Here is a 17518-nt window from a genome sequence, read left to right on the forward strand (position 1 = left end):
CTGCAGTCAAATGGTGCGCAAATCCACATTAAGCGTCTCTCCTCAATGCTTTCTATATCAAGCAATACTGCCCACATGAAGACTTCACTTGGCCTATTTAGACTTCTTAAGAAATAAGCAACACAAAACTTTCCAAATACAGCATCTTTCTTTCACTGATCCCCTTACTGTCACTTTGACTTAGGAAGAAGGAACTAATTCCTAAAGAAAGCTGGGTCACATGCTATATTTCCATTGCATTTATAAAGCTTAATGAACCATAATAACAAAAGGTTAATCAATTGTTTTAAAATCCAAAATATCTGGTTGCCACTGATAATCTACACCATCTTCTTCTGAATAAGCTGCTTGTTAGCCATATGCTAGAACCAATACCCACAATCTGAAAAAATACTTGTAAAGTCTAGCAATAGTTTATTAACTCTTTAAAAAGCATTTTAAATGGAACTTTAATATAAAGTGTGACTGAAACCCATTGTGTATTACAGGCATCCCCTGTTACTAACAGACCTTTGTGTATCAGAGTTTATGAACAAAGTAAAAAAATTGCATAATAGGTTTAAGCCTTTCTTAAGTTACAAAAATTGCACATTCACACGTTAAAAAAATTCCTGCTTCCTCCAACCTAAGTATCTTCTGGTGATTTTGGATCTATTCTGGGGAAGGTGTAGCCTACCCAGGATTTAGTCTGTACTTTTAAAGTCTGGACAACAGTGATAACTGTTGAACCACTATCAAGGAGAGAGGGGGAAAAAGCTCATACAAATGCAAAAAAAAAAAAAGCATGTGTATTGCAGCCACTTGAGCTAACAAGAAACTAATAGGGTCCTCCAAAACCAAAACTGACTTCTGTACAGCTGGGACTAACTCTAACAAGCTCTGGAAGGTATAGAGAGGGCAGATCAGGCACAGGAAAGGACTTGCTGGCCTGCGGACTACATATGCTTTCAATGTAAGGAAAAATAAACCAAAAGAGCAGTAAAAGGTGAAGCCATTTAGTGCAACAGAAAAATGCACTTGAAGGTTCTTCCCTCTCACACCTAGCTAAGGAATGACACAATTTATTTTGACGCTGGTGAATGCAACTCACGAGCAGTTGGGAATTCTCTCTGAAAAAAAGGTAGATAGTTTCCTCTTACAGCTAGACTCTTCTTTTAATGGGGCAATCACTTCTTCAGGAGGAGGCACTGTTTCTGCATGTTTGGTCTGTTTAATTCCAACTATGGTATCCCCTATAGACAACTACCACAAATAGCTCTGAAATAAAAAAAGGAGAAAAAAAACCCCCACAGTAAGGTGTTTTTTAAGTAAAGTAAGCAGAAAGGACAACTACTAGGAAAAGATGGGTAGATTTTAACTGGCAAATTGTGTGGCAGGCCTGCAGCTTCTTTTCCATATCAAATGCTAAGGGACAAGAGAATAGCAGGATATTTGAAGAGCATTCTAAAAGAAAATGGCAATATTAAGCAAATTATTCAAAGATATACCAAGAAAAGAATTCCAAGAAACAGGCACAACTAAAAAGTGTTCTGCCAGTACTTCACATAACAGATATTTTAAAATGAGCAATCCAGTCGTGTTAAATATTTGTGGAAATATTTGAGTGATTTGAGGATGATAGTGAACCCTGAAGTTTGGTATCCTATACAGACAAGCCTATTATTATTCAGAAGGCCAATTAATTTTTCAAAATAATCTAATATACAGGTACAATCTATTAAATGATTTAGAACAGAGTAATTTATCTAAATATTGACCAGCTGTAAACCTTTTTGTGAGTAGCAGATCTTAAAAACATACTATAGAAACCACTCCTTTGAAAAATGGGAAACAGCAAATTCTCATGATAATTGCTTATTTTTACATATGTGCTGTTATGTTTTTCCTCATTCAGAAAGGATGCAACTGACTTAAATACACAGGCTGGTGTAGTCTGCTGCTAATGTAATATTTCTTAAGCACAACTTTACACAGAAGCAATTCTTAGAGTATCAAAAGCTACTGCTACTCTAATGCTCTAAGAATTCTTAAATATTTATTTTTCATGAAGTTTTATCCTGTCAATTTTCTCAGTCTCAGCAACAAATACAATCAAGTATGATATTTGATTTCTTTTGACATGATCTGGCTTGTTTTCGCATAACCTGCAATCACAGATTCCTTTGGCAATGAGAACTTACGTGTAATCACAACAGTTAACCAAAAGAGGACACTGCTTGCAACCGCAGACATGGGTTTTACAATGTGCTTACCTTAAGGACAGAAGTCACGTGGAGTTTTAACCTCTCATTACACATACCAATATTTCCCTTTTCTGAAGGAATGCAAATTCAGTAACATTCTGTGTATGTTCAGTATAGGGCAAGAAATAGGAAGTACAGGTCTGGATTCATGGAACAGCTAACATGGCAAAGACCATGACTTTTAAAGAGTGGCTAATGGACTTATTTTGAAACTATCCTTTAAAGCTCCCATTCAGCAGAAAACCTAAAGATATGGTCAATTTTAAGTATGTGCTCAGTTCCACAAATTTCAGCAGAACATTAGCAAAAGCAGTACACATCAGCATAAGTTTGTGTATGTTGTTTCAGAGACTACTGTAGGCTTGGTTTCAAGGCTAACTAGCATTAACTGTACACAAGTGAAATGGTGCCACCCACGTCAAGAGTAAAAATTGGGGTACAGCAGAAAAGAATCCGAAACAAAGACTTTCTGGCAAAGAACCATTCCTGTGTGGGCCAGAAAAGTACTATTCCATCATGAGTAAGGCAGGACTCATGTTCTGCACCTTTAGGTGGCAAAGTAAGCAGTCTTGAAGGCATTACTTCACCTATTTGTGGAAAATAAGCTCTTTTTTTTAAAAAAAGCGTAGGTAGACAGTAAATAAGCCATTGCTTACAAGTGTAACAACACGAAAGATTTATTCTTACTATGTTCTGCCAGCTGATAAACCGGCAAGTACTATATTCAAGAAAACTTCCTAACACCATACATCTACTTTAACAGTACTTGCAGTGCTCGCTTTACAGAAACATTGCCATGAGCCAAGTTTTATTTTCAAAAGTATTGCAAATACTTACATAAATATTTGGGTATGAGCCTTGTGCAAATCTGTGCTAGGAGTTGCCATTCATACTGGAGGTATTTTATAGCCATCTCTGAACCTCCTGGTTGGATACATAACTCACTCTAGGAGAAGACTCAAAAATAAGTGGAGCCAACAGTCTTCAAGAAAGGCTCAGAAGTAGTTACGTTTGCAATAACTATCACTTGATAATGTTGAGAAAGGAAGAAATAAATAATTATTAAATTCATCCAATGGCTAAGGGACTCGATGCAATACATTTGATTTGACAAGCAGTTCATTCAGCTCTAAAATGATCCTAAATTTCCTAGCTGGTCATAAAATTTTCCAAATCTAGTAAAATTTCTATATTTTAATTTTATTTTAACATTTCTCTCAATTTTAACAGCAATGAAAATACTACTGAAATCCAGGTGCCCAAAATGTGGGTGGGGGGGTTTTGTGACGTGAAGTCTTGCGAGTCATAATGTATTTTTTATAAAACCTGGTTAAAAATTCAGTACAAATAAAAGTAGCTCAAATCTGCTTTTTTATGGAAATGTACAAATAACAGGTAAGAACTTAAAATTAGGAAGAGCTACAGCCCTCATGAATTCAGACCTTTCACTCCCATTTTCCCAGAATCATTCAATTTCAGACTAAAGTGAGTACAAACATTAGTAGTAATGCAATATGCTGCCATGGTAAAAATGTGCAGTATGCAAAATCGCTACCCTTCTGAAAAAAAAAGCTATGAAAAATTTAGGTTTTACTGCGGAAAAAAATACTCGCGTAATAGCTATAGAATTTCAAATGTCTGCAAGGCAGATACTACCCTACTACAACACCCCATCTCTGGTATTATGACTTTCCCCTATCGTTCTACTACCTGAGTGATGTCAGTGTAAATTCAGGCACCATTAGTAAATTTTTGACCAAACATATACACAGCACTGACAAAGGAGTAAACAACCCTTCAGCTTACCAATATATGTAAAAAAGACACTGACAAAATGGAAAATAATATTTTTTTTATGATAAATTAATCCTATTATTTCCTCATTGCCCCCGAAAAGCGAAAAGCTAGACACTATTTACTCATCAATCCTTTATTCTTTTTTTAAGGATTCCTTTTACTGTAATTCAACACTGTTTACTTTGTAAGTAAGAAAATGGTAAAACTAAGTAGTCACAGAAGAATCCTCAATGCCTGTGTCCCTTGCTTTCTCTCTCCCTGCGCTTTAATTCTTCTTTGTAGCAGTATGAACAGTAATTTTCAGTCTCAGGACGACCATAAAAGGAACAGTTCTCCTTCTTACAATGGTTCTGCTGGATGGAATATATTGGGCAAACTGTGCTTCTGCCTTGATTTTTTTCATTGTTCAACCAGGTCTGAGGAGCATCCTCATCAGCATATTCTAAGCAGTCTCTAATATCGCCAGTATTGAATCCATTTGTGTATGTCTGAGACTTGTGTTCAGTAGGCATGGCATAGCTCAGCGATTCCACTGTGTTCACTGTACGGATACCGGATATCCGGGCTGGGCTATAGCTCTGAGAAGACAACGATCTGTTTTGTTGGGGATAGGTGGCACAGGTTTTTAAGGTGCCAACCACTGGCTTGTAGGTATCATCTTGGAAGCTCGATGGCTTGGAGTTGACATCATGCAAATGGATGACACTTTGCCTTTGAACAGGTGGAGTATGGCTATAGTGGGCAGATACTGGAATGGGTCCACTTTTCTTAGCACCATTACTAGGTGAAGAAAATGACCCAGGAGTGGGACTAGTGCGATCCTTAAATTTTAAAACCAGTTGAGTTGTATGGCTTTGAGGCAAGACGGGTGATGCCCTATCCTGAGGAGATGCTTCTAATTTTTCTTTTGAATATGCTTCTGGCTCCAGTTTCCTACTAGATGACCCATTCAGTGCAGCCTTTTTCTCAGCATCCTTTCTTTTCTGTTCCTGTTCTGCATTGAAACGCTCCTGTGCACTGGTCAGATAATAGCCTATCATCTCCTCGTGGAACTGATGCCTGTGACTGGTCAAAAGAAGGCCAGCAAAAATAAACTTTCGTTCACCCTGCATGGCAGCTCTCAAAATATTTAGGCTGAGTTTCACGTCAGTGCTGTACTTCCATGGGTCAGACGGCTTGTCAGAGAAGGGTTTAGTGTTCATCTTTTCAATGGGTGAGTTGCTAGCTCTGTCAGTTGGAGATGGAGTGGTCTTTTCAGATGGAGAAGTGCTCGCAGACTGTCCAGATTCCTCTTTGCTCCCTTTTCGAGACTTGGACTTCTTCTCTTTGACTTTCTCTACTGCATCACCATTTTTTCCATTCCCTGAATTGGCTCTGCTCATTTTGCCATGCACCAGGCCTCCAAGACCACCCATATTCTTTTTCAGTTTAATTCCCAGGGTTTTACTGAGGCTTCCTATTTTATTGGCAACTGAATCCGTCCTGGTTTTGTCTTTCTCCTTCCTCTGTTTGTCCTTTTCTTTTTCTTTGCTGTTTTTGCCATTATTGCCGTTGGAGTTACTACAGATGGAATCTCGGTCCGAGTCCATTGAGTCAGCCAGAGACTGAACGTCTTCCCCGGCTGAAGCTGTAGGGGATTCTGGTTGAGCCAAAGGGGCCTGCTATGGAAAAGTAATTATAATTAGATACAGCAAAATCAGTTTCATACAGAGACTTGGTGCAAAAAACCCCAAATCAAATATAGATTTTGACATTGATTTTTAATTTATGCACTGACATTTTAGATTGGTTTCTTCACCAAAAAAAAAACTTATTTGGCTGTGCTGACTATGTATCTTGCTTGTTCCTACAGTAATTTTTGGCTCATTTCAAGCACATTTGTAGAATAGAGGTCAGTCATTCAGAGGTTCTGTGAAAATCAGTGTCTGAAACACGGAGAGATGCGAATTAGTGCTCCTGTCGAGGGGCAGGCTGCGCACAACCTCCCTGCTTGTGCTGACCAGCGGAGCAGCTGGCCAGTGTGCAGAGATCGGCCATTCAGGAGGATGCCTCTGCAATGCAGGCTGCCTCTCAGCCAGGGGGGACACAGAGAGCGTGGAAAGAAACAGATAATATTGTGATGGAAGGGAAATGAAGTTCTGCTGAAAGCTGTGAGGGGGACACAGCATACAAACCTGTATGTAGCAATATTTCAAAATCCGTTATGTTCAAAAGCCAACTCATTTAAATTGATTTCTTCGTTGTTCAGGTCTCTGGTGCATGAAAATTAAAGGTACAATGCACCAGAGCTAAGCATCTTGCCTGAAATATTAAACATTAAACAAGTAGGCTGAGAAATACAATGCAGCTAGAACTGGTGTCAAAAGTCTAAGTTTCAATTTAAATTTTAGGTAAGGTGATAAAACATATTTCTTGCAAATGTAATAATGAGGATGCTAGGATACTTTCAAATGTGGCTCTGTTCATTTACTCCTGCAAAACTTAGTCTTGCTTTCAGGCACTGTGAAGCTAAAATATGCTAAAAATAAATAGGAAACATTTAACTAACCAGAATGATTCAGAAAAAAAAAAAAAAGGCAAGCCAAAAAAACCCCAAACTCTGGAGATGCATATACTTCCAGTACAGAAATGCACGCCTGCTTCTTGTCCCTGGGTACTTAAATGTCCTGTCTCTCTCTGGAATCCCTGAGCACCCGTCCACCCACTCGGGAGCAGAGCTGTTATCCCCACTTGGCAAAGGAGGGAATGCATGCTCAAGTGACCCAACCATGCTCATGTGGCAAGTGTGAAGCAGAGAGAAGTAACCCAGGTCCCGCAAGTTTCAGGCTCACAACTTACAACTACAGGACCATTTTGTCTCCTTTTTCTGTTGCAGTAGAAACTTTAGAAAAATGGATTTTTCCCCTCTTGGGGCTGCTTAAAGACTTTCTTCTTTTGTGTTCTGTTCCTCCTTTCAAATCCCATCTGCGTAGGCTGTCTAAATCACCTCCACCCTCTCCTAGCAACCTTTTGCCTCCAGACTAACCCCTCAGTCTATTCAATGTAATTTGCAGAGAAATTTGCAGCTGACTAGGTGCCAGCTGGGCACGGTTCTAAAATAGCTTTCTGAAAGAACCAGGCTCCAGTTCAGTGCCAGTCTGTGGCCTTTTGTCAGTCACTCTAAACGGGGAGCTCTCCAGAGGTGCAAATGCATTCTCAGAAAGAGAAAGGATTTGGGATTGGTGACCTAACGGTGGCATTAGGAGAGCAAGCCAAACTTCTGAGAAAACAATGGTGAGAAAAGGTCTACTTTAAGGTTTTTCTGAACTACACGGACTACTGAAATAAGTAACAGCTAGAAAATACATTTCAGAACAGAGTATGAGTTTCAAAAATATACCAGCAACTGTGTTATTAAAACAAATAACTAGAAAAATCTATAAGCCTGATTGCAATGACAATGAGCCACAAGTGGCTTGTCCCTGCTGCTAGGACACTTATGTGTTTCCAGGCGGCTGGCTGGTCCTGGCAGCCTACCCTACACAACACCCTGTCGTGCCTCGTATCTCTCACCTAGTTTAGACCGAGGGGGAAATTTACCTTACCCGTGTCTCAGATGGTATGCGTATCCATGTTACATTCATGTAGCTGTGTAGAAGATTAAGCTTTGCCTCAAGAGACAGAATCAAACTAAGGATGAAAAAAGAAGGGAACAAAAAGTCAAAAAACCTGAAAGAAAAAGCAATACTTCTTAACATTGAGAGATTAACAGCAGCCTGAATTGTGACCACCAGGTGGAGACCCACCCATGTCTTCTCCCATGTAACCAGAGAACATAAAGCCCGCTCTGTTAGCAGTTCTCCCAATACTTCAATCAGGTATGGCTCAAGACATTTTACTGCTTAACAGTGAAGTTATAGAAAGGTCTTACTTGGCCAGTCTGGTGTTATCATTGTCATCTTTTCCCCACTCCCAGTCTTTCCCAGGATCGACCGCAAAGTGCAAAGGCAGTAACTTGTGTTCTGAGTCAGTCAGGGGGATCACCGCTGAAGTAGAAAAGAAACAAGGGTTGGGGTGGGGGGAACAAAAACCACACACACACAAAAAAAATTTAGCTGTGAAAAGCAGCATAACTGGTGGAAGAAGGAGGGCAGAATTTGAGAGTGCTGCAGAATTGTCTCATCCAGAGCACCACAAATGATTTATACCGGGCTGCATTTCCCTATTTTGATATTTGTGCAATAGAAGAGGGAGGGGTTCATACACTGATTGCTCCTGGAGTGATAGATAGTCACCTGTGGATGGGGGGAGACCTCTGGGAGAACAACACTGACATTTTGTAATGCACAATAAACATTTCCTGGAGACAGAGCCATTACAACAGCAGAAAGCAATAAAAAGTTGAAATATTCCTGCCTGTCTCTCACATAGATGCACATTACTTGTTAATTATTGTCTTTTCAGTTTAGTACTTTCTTGTTTTCCATTGTCAAAGAAACAAAAATATATTGGTAACAGCATTAAGAAACAAAGCAAAACACAGTTACAGTGATTTTAGATTCAAACTGTGAATTAACATAATTGAGGAACATAGATCACCTACATATGGGTTAAGAGGTCAGATTGAGGCCTGCCTTGAAGTGTAGTGAAAAGACCATTACTGCTGTTCTATCCCAGCATTACTGTCTGGCTGTTTTGGCTCTTCCATCTTTTCCCCTCTCTGCTAGGGCTCTGCCTTCTGACACCTACCTTAATGACTCTGCTTTATACTCAGCGTGCAGGGACTGCACTCTGATTTTACAGTGTCTATCATTCATCACCAGCAAGGAACTAAGAGAAAAACACTGTCAGCTTTAATTAAAGCCAGCAATTTGCTTCCATTTCATTAGAAAAAAAAGTAAAAGCTGTTGAGGCACTGGGTGGGATCCTTGGCACGGTGCAGGTCACTGCTGCTCCTCTGACAACCAATCAAGGAATTCAATTTTCTGTAGTAGAACTCTTAAGGACTTTGCCTAGGTATTCATTCCAGCAAAGCCAAGGGGCAAAGAAACCTGGAGAAATCACCCAAATACCATGGCACTGAATTACTGAAAACTGATTGCACTTATTGGTTATATGCTGTTCATAATCTTTTCTGCAGTTCAGAAACTGTATGTTGTCAAAACAAAGGTATGGCATTTTTGGTTAAATATTGCTCCTCACCTAGTAGAATGCAGGAAATTTAATCTGCATGCTAGATTAACGTGGTGAAGTTAGTATGTGGTTCGGACAGTTTGACAGCAACTGCAGAAAGTATCTATTTTCATCTTTGCAGACTGGAAGTAAAAAGGTCAAATCTCTACAAATTTCATAGAAATGTTGCCCCCTACTGCTTATAGTAGGTAATTCTTGAAATATTTTCCCCATATTAACTGCAAATATAGTATAGAACAGATGGAGATGAATCAACTTTAGTTGCAGGTACCACTGTAAGATGCAAGCACAGAAATTAATAATGTAAGAGAATTTAGCTCCTTTAAGAAACTCAATGTGAATAAGTAGCAGAGAGTCTAACTCTACAGTTCAAAATATGCTGTAAAGCGAGCTCCTCAAGCACAAGAACATAAGGAACGTACAGCAGGGGTGACAACTGAGTACACTTTTTAACACTCGTCGGTGTAATATGAGGGCTTACCCTGCGGCATTCAATGAAATTATTGCAACAAAGAGGCTGGAATAACTGAGAACATGTATTCTGCCAATTAACTGACCTACTAGCAGGTACTGACTGGATTTACAGCTGGCCTTACAACGGTCGCTATCAACCATTTAAAGGAAGAATGCAACTTAGAAAAGAGCAGCATTCTAAGTTTACAACACACTTCCAATTCTGGTAGCACCTGACCTTACAGGTACTGCCTGGTAGAGAACTGGGAATGTGATCCTGAGGCAGGTGAAGTTGGCAAGCCTGGACCAAAGAACTGTCACAGAGTTGAATCAGCCTCTTTGGGATGTAAATCTCAAAAAGTAAATTTGAGTTTCTTTTCTAAGGGCAGCTTGAAACTAACTAGTTTTCACATGGTTCAATAAATAATCATTTTTATAAACAAATTTTAAAGGAATCCTTTTTGAAGCTGGCTGTTGCTACTGATGCTTAAAATACACCTAATAAAAATGTTTAGTGATACTCAATTTTACTAGAATCCTAATATCTAAGTACAAAACAAAGCTTAGAGCTGGTTTGTCTATAGCATGTCACTGTTGTCGTAACTCGTGTACACATTATGACACATACTGCCTCCATCTTCACACAGAACTTTGTTAACAATGACTTTTCAAACCCTGAGCTGAATGGAAACTATATACTCATTCTAAGGGATAGTCTGGGACTGGTATGAGGCAATACCATCTTCATGCAAAAAGTATCTGCTAGAGTAATGGAGTTTTAAAATTCTACCTTCACTGCAAGAGATTTCCTCTTTCTCAGGAAATGCTGTTTGATAGACAAGGTTTCTTGTATGATTTCCCCACATCCCTGATAGAAAAGTATTCTAATGCCAGGAGTGCAAGCAGCATCCATCACAGTCATTTCTAAAGAAAAGCCAACAGATCGTAGATTCTTCCTGATGCCCAGATGCATCAAAGAGTTCACAACTTTGGTGCAGTGGTTTGCTTACACTTGGTTTTGGATGCTCTCACTGAAACCACACTATTTGAAACACAGTCTGCAAGTCCTAATGCCAACAGATGGGATGTCAAAAGTAACAGCAGCTATTTCATCCATGGCAGTTTTAGAAGACACAGTGAGGACTTTCATGCCATTCCTCAGTTGGATGTATTGCCTTCTGTGCTGTGAAGTCCCACTGTTTCCCAGCACTCATCTTCATGCCTCAAGTGTCACTATTAACCTTCTATAAAGAAGAACACTTTAACTATTTCTGAAAATACTAGTACAATAAAATGCTGACACAGATACTGAAATACTGCTGTTAACCACTGTCTACGCCTCTCACACTTGTTATTGCAAACTGATTGTGGGCAGCCATTTCACTGCTGACTGGCTGACAAAGCACAGGAGTGTGGGAAGCTCTAAGTTCAATGAAGCAGTCTTAGGGGCAGCTGAGAGCTGGTCTTTATTTTCCATAAAGATACAAACCACCTGCATTAAACATAGTCGGCATGAATACAAAAGTATTTATAGTTTTTTAATCGGACATGGACGTCAAAACAAGAGGGCCTTCAGTGACCACTAGAATGCCAGCTATGTGCTGGTAAAAAGACATGTCAAAATGTGGTTTAAATCCTCTCCAGACAAGAGGATATTAGCATGTTTTTATATACATTTATAGTAGTGCTCAAAGTGATCTGATAAACGACTATGTGCCAAAGCAGAACTTCAGGTGTTCACATCAGCATTTATTTGACCATACATATTTCACGAATACAGGACATACTGTCTCCTCCACAAGACAGCTTCTCAGCAGCTTAAACATGTATGTACGTACATGCAGTAGTTCAGACAGCTTCAGATGCTGCTCCTGACATCTGGTTACATGGTGAGAGTGTAAATCCTATGACTGTAAGTTATGAATGGCCTGGCTACCAGAGATGCTCCTTTTAAGAAGTTGTAGCTCTAAGCTCTCAGCTGCATTCTGATAGTTCAAAATCTGTCCATGTACTGTGACACCCGTGCCACTGTTTTCTGACTCTTTCCAGTTGTGGCTCTCCCTTACTCTGTGCCAAAGCTGCCAACATCTCTATGCTGACAAAAAATATGTATTATTAGAGCATCCTTATGCCAATCTATTTCCTGTCACAGCATTTGAAGAACAGTAGCAATGCTGTGTTAGCTGTTAGACTGCTGCAGTCTCTAACAGCAACCAGCTTGGCAGCTGAACGTTGAAGCATTCCCTTCATCCCAGACTTAACACTAAGTGCTCTCTGCTGCTCCACAGAATTGAAGCCTGTGTATTCAAGGCCCTCCAGTGAAACATGTAAAATCAGATCATACAAAACGAATACTATTTTGATTCAACAGCCCTTGTAATTAACCTGGATAACCTTATACGTGAACAAAGCCAATATTTAATGTTCCTGATGGTATGCTGGATATTTGGTAGCTTTGTCTCTCCCACCTTTCCTGTGCAATGACACGTATAGGAAAATCCTACAGAAAGACAGTTTCTATCCACAAGAAGTGTATTTAACATTATTTCTAGCACTTGTGGGAGAAATCAAATATGTGACTTTGTTATCAAACCCAAGATCTTGCAGTGTGTAACTGAGAGGAATATATGGCTTATAATATTAAGAATATTTCAGTAGGTGGCACCAAGTTGTATCACTGAATACTTTTAACACACTGAGGGGTAGGGTCAGAGCAGCTGAACAGTAGTTTCCCTCACTACCTTTTGTCAACCCTGACACTTAAAGGATGCCACAGTTGCAAAAGGTTTGGTGGGTGGTGGTTACCCTGTCTGCAAAGATATTGCAGAGATAGTGAAGTTCTGTGTATGCAATCAAATTATTTACGCACATAGGCTCTTGTGAGACCTGTGATAACGAAGTAGTGTACGAAGGGAGACAGACATGCCTGAAATAAATGAGGTTACTGTCAGTCTACTGATATTATTCTGATCCCAATTGCTAGAAAGGGAGAAATGGACTCTGCCTACTAAGAAATTGTCTTGTTTCACCACCAACAGAACTCAGACCTATAAAAGGATTAAGACGAAAGACATGAAGGCATGTTCTACAAAATGACAACTCTACAATTTGTAACACAGACATGTATGTAGGAGCTGCTAACTTAACAGCATGCTGACATTACCATCCTGGCTGCAGCGTGTCATCAGCGACCATCAACAGTGAAACCACATCCTTAAAAAGGCTCTCCAAAACTCTATCTTCACTCATATCACATTATTGCATTACAATGGTATGAAGTTGCTTTGCAGACTTTCACATTATACCTCAGCGTACTGCTTTGGTAATAGTTCCTATGTGAAAAGTATTTTCCTAAGGGTCAGTCTTCTACCGATTGAGGGCTGGAAGGCAGCTGCAATGTCACCAGTGTATAATGCAAAAGCCAGACCTATTGGCAAGCACCTACCTACAAGTCCCTGACATAGCTATGTGCCACTGAAGGCTGAGTGGTTGGACTGGATTGATTTTCCCATTGAATATCTGTCATCTAGATCAACCTTTTTTCCATTACTCTCTTGTGATCCAGTCTCCTCTTCACTGACGCAAAGTTTGCCAATACCACATGCAACCCTTTGTAGAGTGTTTCACCTCTCACACAACCTCATGAAAAAAACTCTTTGCTCCTTCCAAGAAGGATGACTTAACTAGATGTCAAATTCTTGCATGAAGATGTCTGCTCAAAATCTGTTGTTCTTTCCTCCTCCTCCTCATTTTAATGAATGTCTTTCTACTTTGCATGGCTGCAAAATGCTGCCTCATAAGCACGGAAAATGCCTAATACATCCAAAATCAGACAAAATGCCCATAGGGTTAGGGAGTTAAATGAAGGATATTTAGTTGCCTCTAAACTGCTCTCTAGGAAGGAGGACTAAATAAAACTCACTCAGGAGATCTCAACAGCCAGCACACATTGCATATTTACTTTACAGGTATATGCCTTCATAAGGGATTTAAAACGACCTCTGCAGTGTCATCAGGCAAAAAAAAAAAAGATGACTCATACCTAACAGCAAAATGCCACTGAACTTTTTTAAAGCCTCACCATGTTTTTGGCAAAACACTTTTCCCTTCCCCACAAAAGGAGCAAAGACAGATAGGAGTTCATCTCACAGCTTCCTAATATTAAGCAAACAGGTTTTTCAAATAAGGGCAGTTACAGCTAGCTCCTAGGCTACTGATGCAGGAACAAATCCAGTCCTGAAACTCGTCATGCCCAATCTCGTACCCAGGAAGCTCAAACTTCACACAGAAATATCTGGTCAGACTTTGTCATCACTGTTCCAAAGAAACAGAAGACAGCAAGATGGTAAGATAAAAACATTTCAATTAAACGTTTTTAAATGAAAAAAGTGTATTTAGCACTCTAGATGAGAGATTTTTCCGTTACATGAGTTTTCAATAGTAATCTGACTCACGATTAATCTTCTAAACACTTTACTAAACCAAATTAACAAAGGCCTTCAAGAATCCATAAACACAGTAAGGAACTATGATTCTACCTATTTACATGCATGGAACTGACAGAAAAGGTTTAGGTGCCAAAGACAGACAGTGATAGCACAAGGATTAGGACTGAAGAGTTCTTGTCTACCAGACTTGTGCTTAGACCACTTAGACACCTAAGAATGCAGCAATAAAATTTAGTGGATTTCTTTTCCTTTCTGATAGACCAATACACCTATAGGTAGAAGAAAGTACTTTGTACATTATATTCAATATATACCTTGGGTTGCTGTCTTTATAGCATACCTTGTTCTCTCTGTTGATCTTTTTGCTCCATGGAAACAAGAGCAGAGAAATGGGCCTGATCATAGGCTAGCACAAGAGGTGAGCAATGGCATCTGTTAGGTAGAACTTCAAGTGGCAAATAAATTCCTCCAAAAGGTATAGGTGCAAATGCTGCAAAGAAAAATGAGATTTTTTTTTTTCTTTTAACTATGTCAAAGAACAGACAATAATGTTGGTTCTACTGTATGTAACAATTGTGCTGCAACATTTTCAGAGCTCCAGAGAGCAGCCTAAAGTGGAGTAATCAATGCAGAAAAGAGTCAATAACAACAGGTAAAGTTTCATTATAAAAACAGCAGGAAATACACTAAGAACAATAATGGCAACATTCAGCTCTTACGTAGATTTTCCTTGCTCTAATTGTTTAGCAGTAAAGATATTAAGGTCTTGATGACACTCACACAGGTATGCAGATTTGTACCTTCCTGTAATGCTTCTAGGTAGAAGGATATTTTCTAATAATCTGTAGTAAATACACTCTCATTTCTTTTGGTAACAAACTCTGCTCACACCTTGCATTAACAGATTTCTATGAGAAACATTACAAACATGTTTACATATATGTCTGAATGTGTGTATGTATGTATATATAAGGAAAGATTAAAAAAATTTCTACAAGTAGAATTTGAACGGAATGCTGCATCTGTAAGGGCAAAGCTCTTTCCTTTGAAAGATTCTGCACTTGTTTATACGTAATTATGGGAAACAGCAAGTTTGGGCAGGAAAATTCACTATGTTTATTTCTGACCAATTATTTTTCCTTTTGCTGTGAAAATATGAATCAGTATTGCCGAAGTATTTACAAAATAAGCATGAGGAAAAAGTAAACCCAAACAATGCACTATTTTTACTTGGCACTGAGAACAGTATTGTTTTTAAAGCATAAATCTATATTTTGGTGAGTCTATCCAAATTTGAGCAAGTTATTAGTCGTTTTGGAAACCATACATGCAACAGGTAAACTGAGGTAACTTGATCATGCTGGCCCATGAGGCCAGCAGTGAGAAAAACCACTGGGATTATTGTGATAGACAAGGAGAAGAAAATGTGAGGGGAGGGCAATTTGGGATAGGAAAAGTTATGAGGAAATGAAGCAATAGTGATCCAGTCTGTCAGAGCAGATAGCAACCATAAAACCATTACTTGTAGTTCACAATTTGAATGGAAACTGAAATTACCTCCCAGCATTTTCCTGCAGAAGTAAATTTCTGTAAACTCCATCACATGTTTAACATTCCCCTTTAATCAACCAAACATTCCCCTTTATTTAAGCAACATTTGTTCATGGTAAAAAGAAGAAATTAATTTATAATTATTCAAGTCCTGCTCAGACAGCTGTCCAGCTGTCTCCACATATGGATCAAACATTGGTGTGCTCACATGTGCACACTGAATAAAACATTCTGGAAACTTTTGAATGAGAGGCTGCAAAGGAGTTAGTAAAAACAAAAAACCAAGATATATACATTCAAAATTCAATTTTTTGAAGTCAGATTAGATTGATTTATGCAGAGTTTTAAGGGGCACCAAAATAACACAGGAAAATTAGAACCTTGTTAGACTAGACCAGTGAGAAGTGTATTGTGGTCCCTAATTTGGTGGTTGTAAAGTTAATAGTAAATACCTAGGATAAACATGTTTTCAGCAAGACTTACAGAATTATCCTGTATTTTTTACTTTTATCTAATAGAAATGGATTGAGTGTCATTCCGCTCCGCCTCCCCCGCAAAAAAAAGCAGGAGCTGTCCCATAAACACTCAGATATGTTACAGCCAGGTCTTTTGTTTGTGATAGTTTATGACTGATTCAATTTACATAGGTGTATAAATTTCTACTGAAGAACTCTTACCTTCCCCCCCTGAGTCTCGTAACATTGTGTCTGCTACTACAACAATAGGTCTTCTCAAAATATGGGCTAAGACAAAAACGTGGAACTCTTCCAAGCTCTCATACACTGGGTCTTCTGAATTATCGACTCTGGAAAACACAACATTGAAACTTTTTGAACCAACTTCAACCAACCATTGAAACTTTGGTGAACCAACACATCGCAGCAGCTATTTCTTCTTCCTCATCACTCATATTCCCACTCTTCTGAAACACATATTCCAGTTATTGACATAGGTAATATAAGAAATTGGAAAGGAATACATATCTTTTGAAATAAAATAATAGCAACAGAGAAAATGTTTTCACTTGCAGACTCCACACTGGTTTAGTAGTCAGCAAAATTCATTATTTTTTGATATTGATATTGTTTGATTTTGATATTGTTTGGTAGCCTAACAGAAACAAAGAAGGTAATTCTTAGCCAAGCTCCTGGTGTAAATCTGCTTAGGTCACAAAAAACATAATTTCATGTGACACCCTTGGCACATAGACCCTACAATGAAAGGTGTTTTTCTAGTTCCTCTAAACAAAATACAGGTGAGTTTAGCTTGACAACGTAAGAAACGCTGATGTCAGCTTGAGTAGGGGGGATTTAACTTATAAAGTTGTCAACTTTTTTTCTTTGATTATTACCAAAATATGGTTTTTTTAAGATGGGGGGGGTACCCGTGTAAGGAACTGGAGATTCATTTTCCTATTAGATTTTCCAATGACATGAATTTCACCTACTTTCAGACATGTAAAGTCAGAAGTCTAAGCATTTCACCTTGACTGCCTCTACAGAGGACAAAAGAAAAGACAGGCACATCTGGCAGTATGATCATCCCTCTCCTCTTAAGCATTTGCCCAAAGATGAGATGAAAATTCTCATTTCTCTTTACGGAATACAGAAGGAATAGAGATCAAGATGTAGTTAGGTGAGACAAAGCCAAGTGCTTTTGCCAGTGGAGCTTTGTGTTTCAGAAAACACATAGAAAGAATCAATACAAATATCTTCTATGGTAGGAGAGCAGAACATAAAATTCAAACAGTAAGACAGCACTACAGAGAAACCTAACTCTTTTCTTTACATTGGCCTTCTACAGGTCTGATCCAAATGCCACAGGAATTAACATTCTCTAACCACATTCTCTTTA

General features: G+C 38.9%; 1 protein-coding gene across 2 annotated transcripts in view; it reads right to left on the reverse strand.

The window, feature by feature from the left end:
* Nucleotides 1-4267: 4267 nt before the first annotated feature.
* The window catches only part of OTUD7A (OTU deubiquitinase 7A), a gene marked incomplete at both ends in the record, with an annotated part of 55590 nt that continues 42339 nt past the window's right edge, over nt 4268-17518 (reverse strand). Inside the window, 5 exons of one of the 2 annotated variants that reach the window (XM_082005289.1) lie at nt 4268-5698; nt 7625-7709; nt 7951-8065; nt 14454-14603; nt 16342-16469. In XM_082005289.1, the coding sequence (XP_081861415.1) occupies nt 4268-5698; nt 7625-7709; nt 7951-8065; nt 14454-14603; nt 16342-16469 (1909 nt within the window). Of the gene's footprint in view, nt 5702-7624; nt 7710-7950; nt 8066-14453; nt 14604-16341; nt 16470-17518 lie in introns of both variants that reach the window. The other variant, XM_082005288.1, reaches the window with a different exon arrangement.

Source organism: Phaethon aethereus (assembly GCF_964289735.1).
Source record: "Phaethon aethereus genome assembly, chromosome: 12".
Classification (NCBI taxonomy): domain Eukaryota; kingdom Metazoa; phylum Chordata; class Aves; order Phaethontiformes; family Phaethontidae; genus Phaethon; species Phaethon aethereus.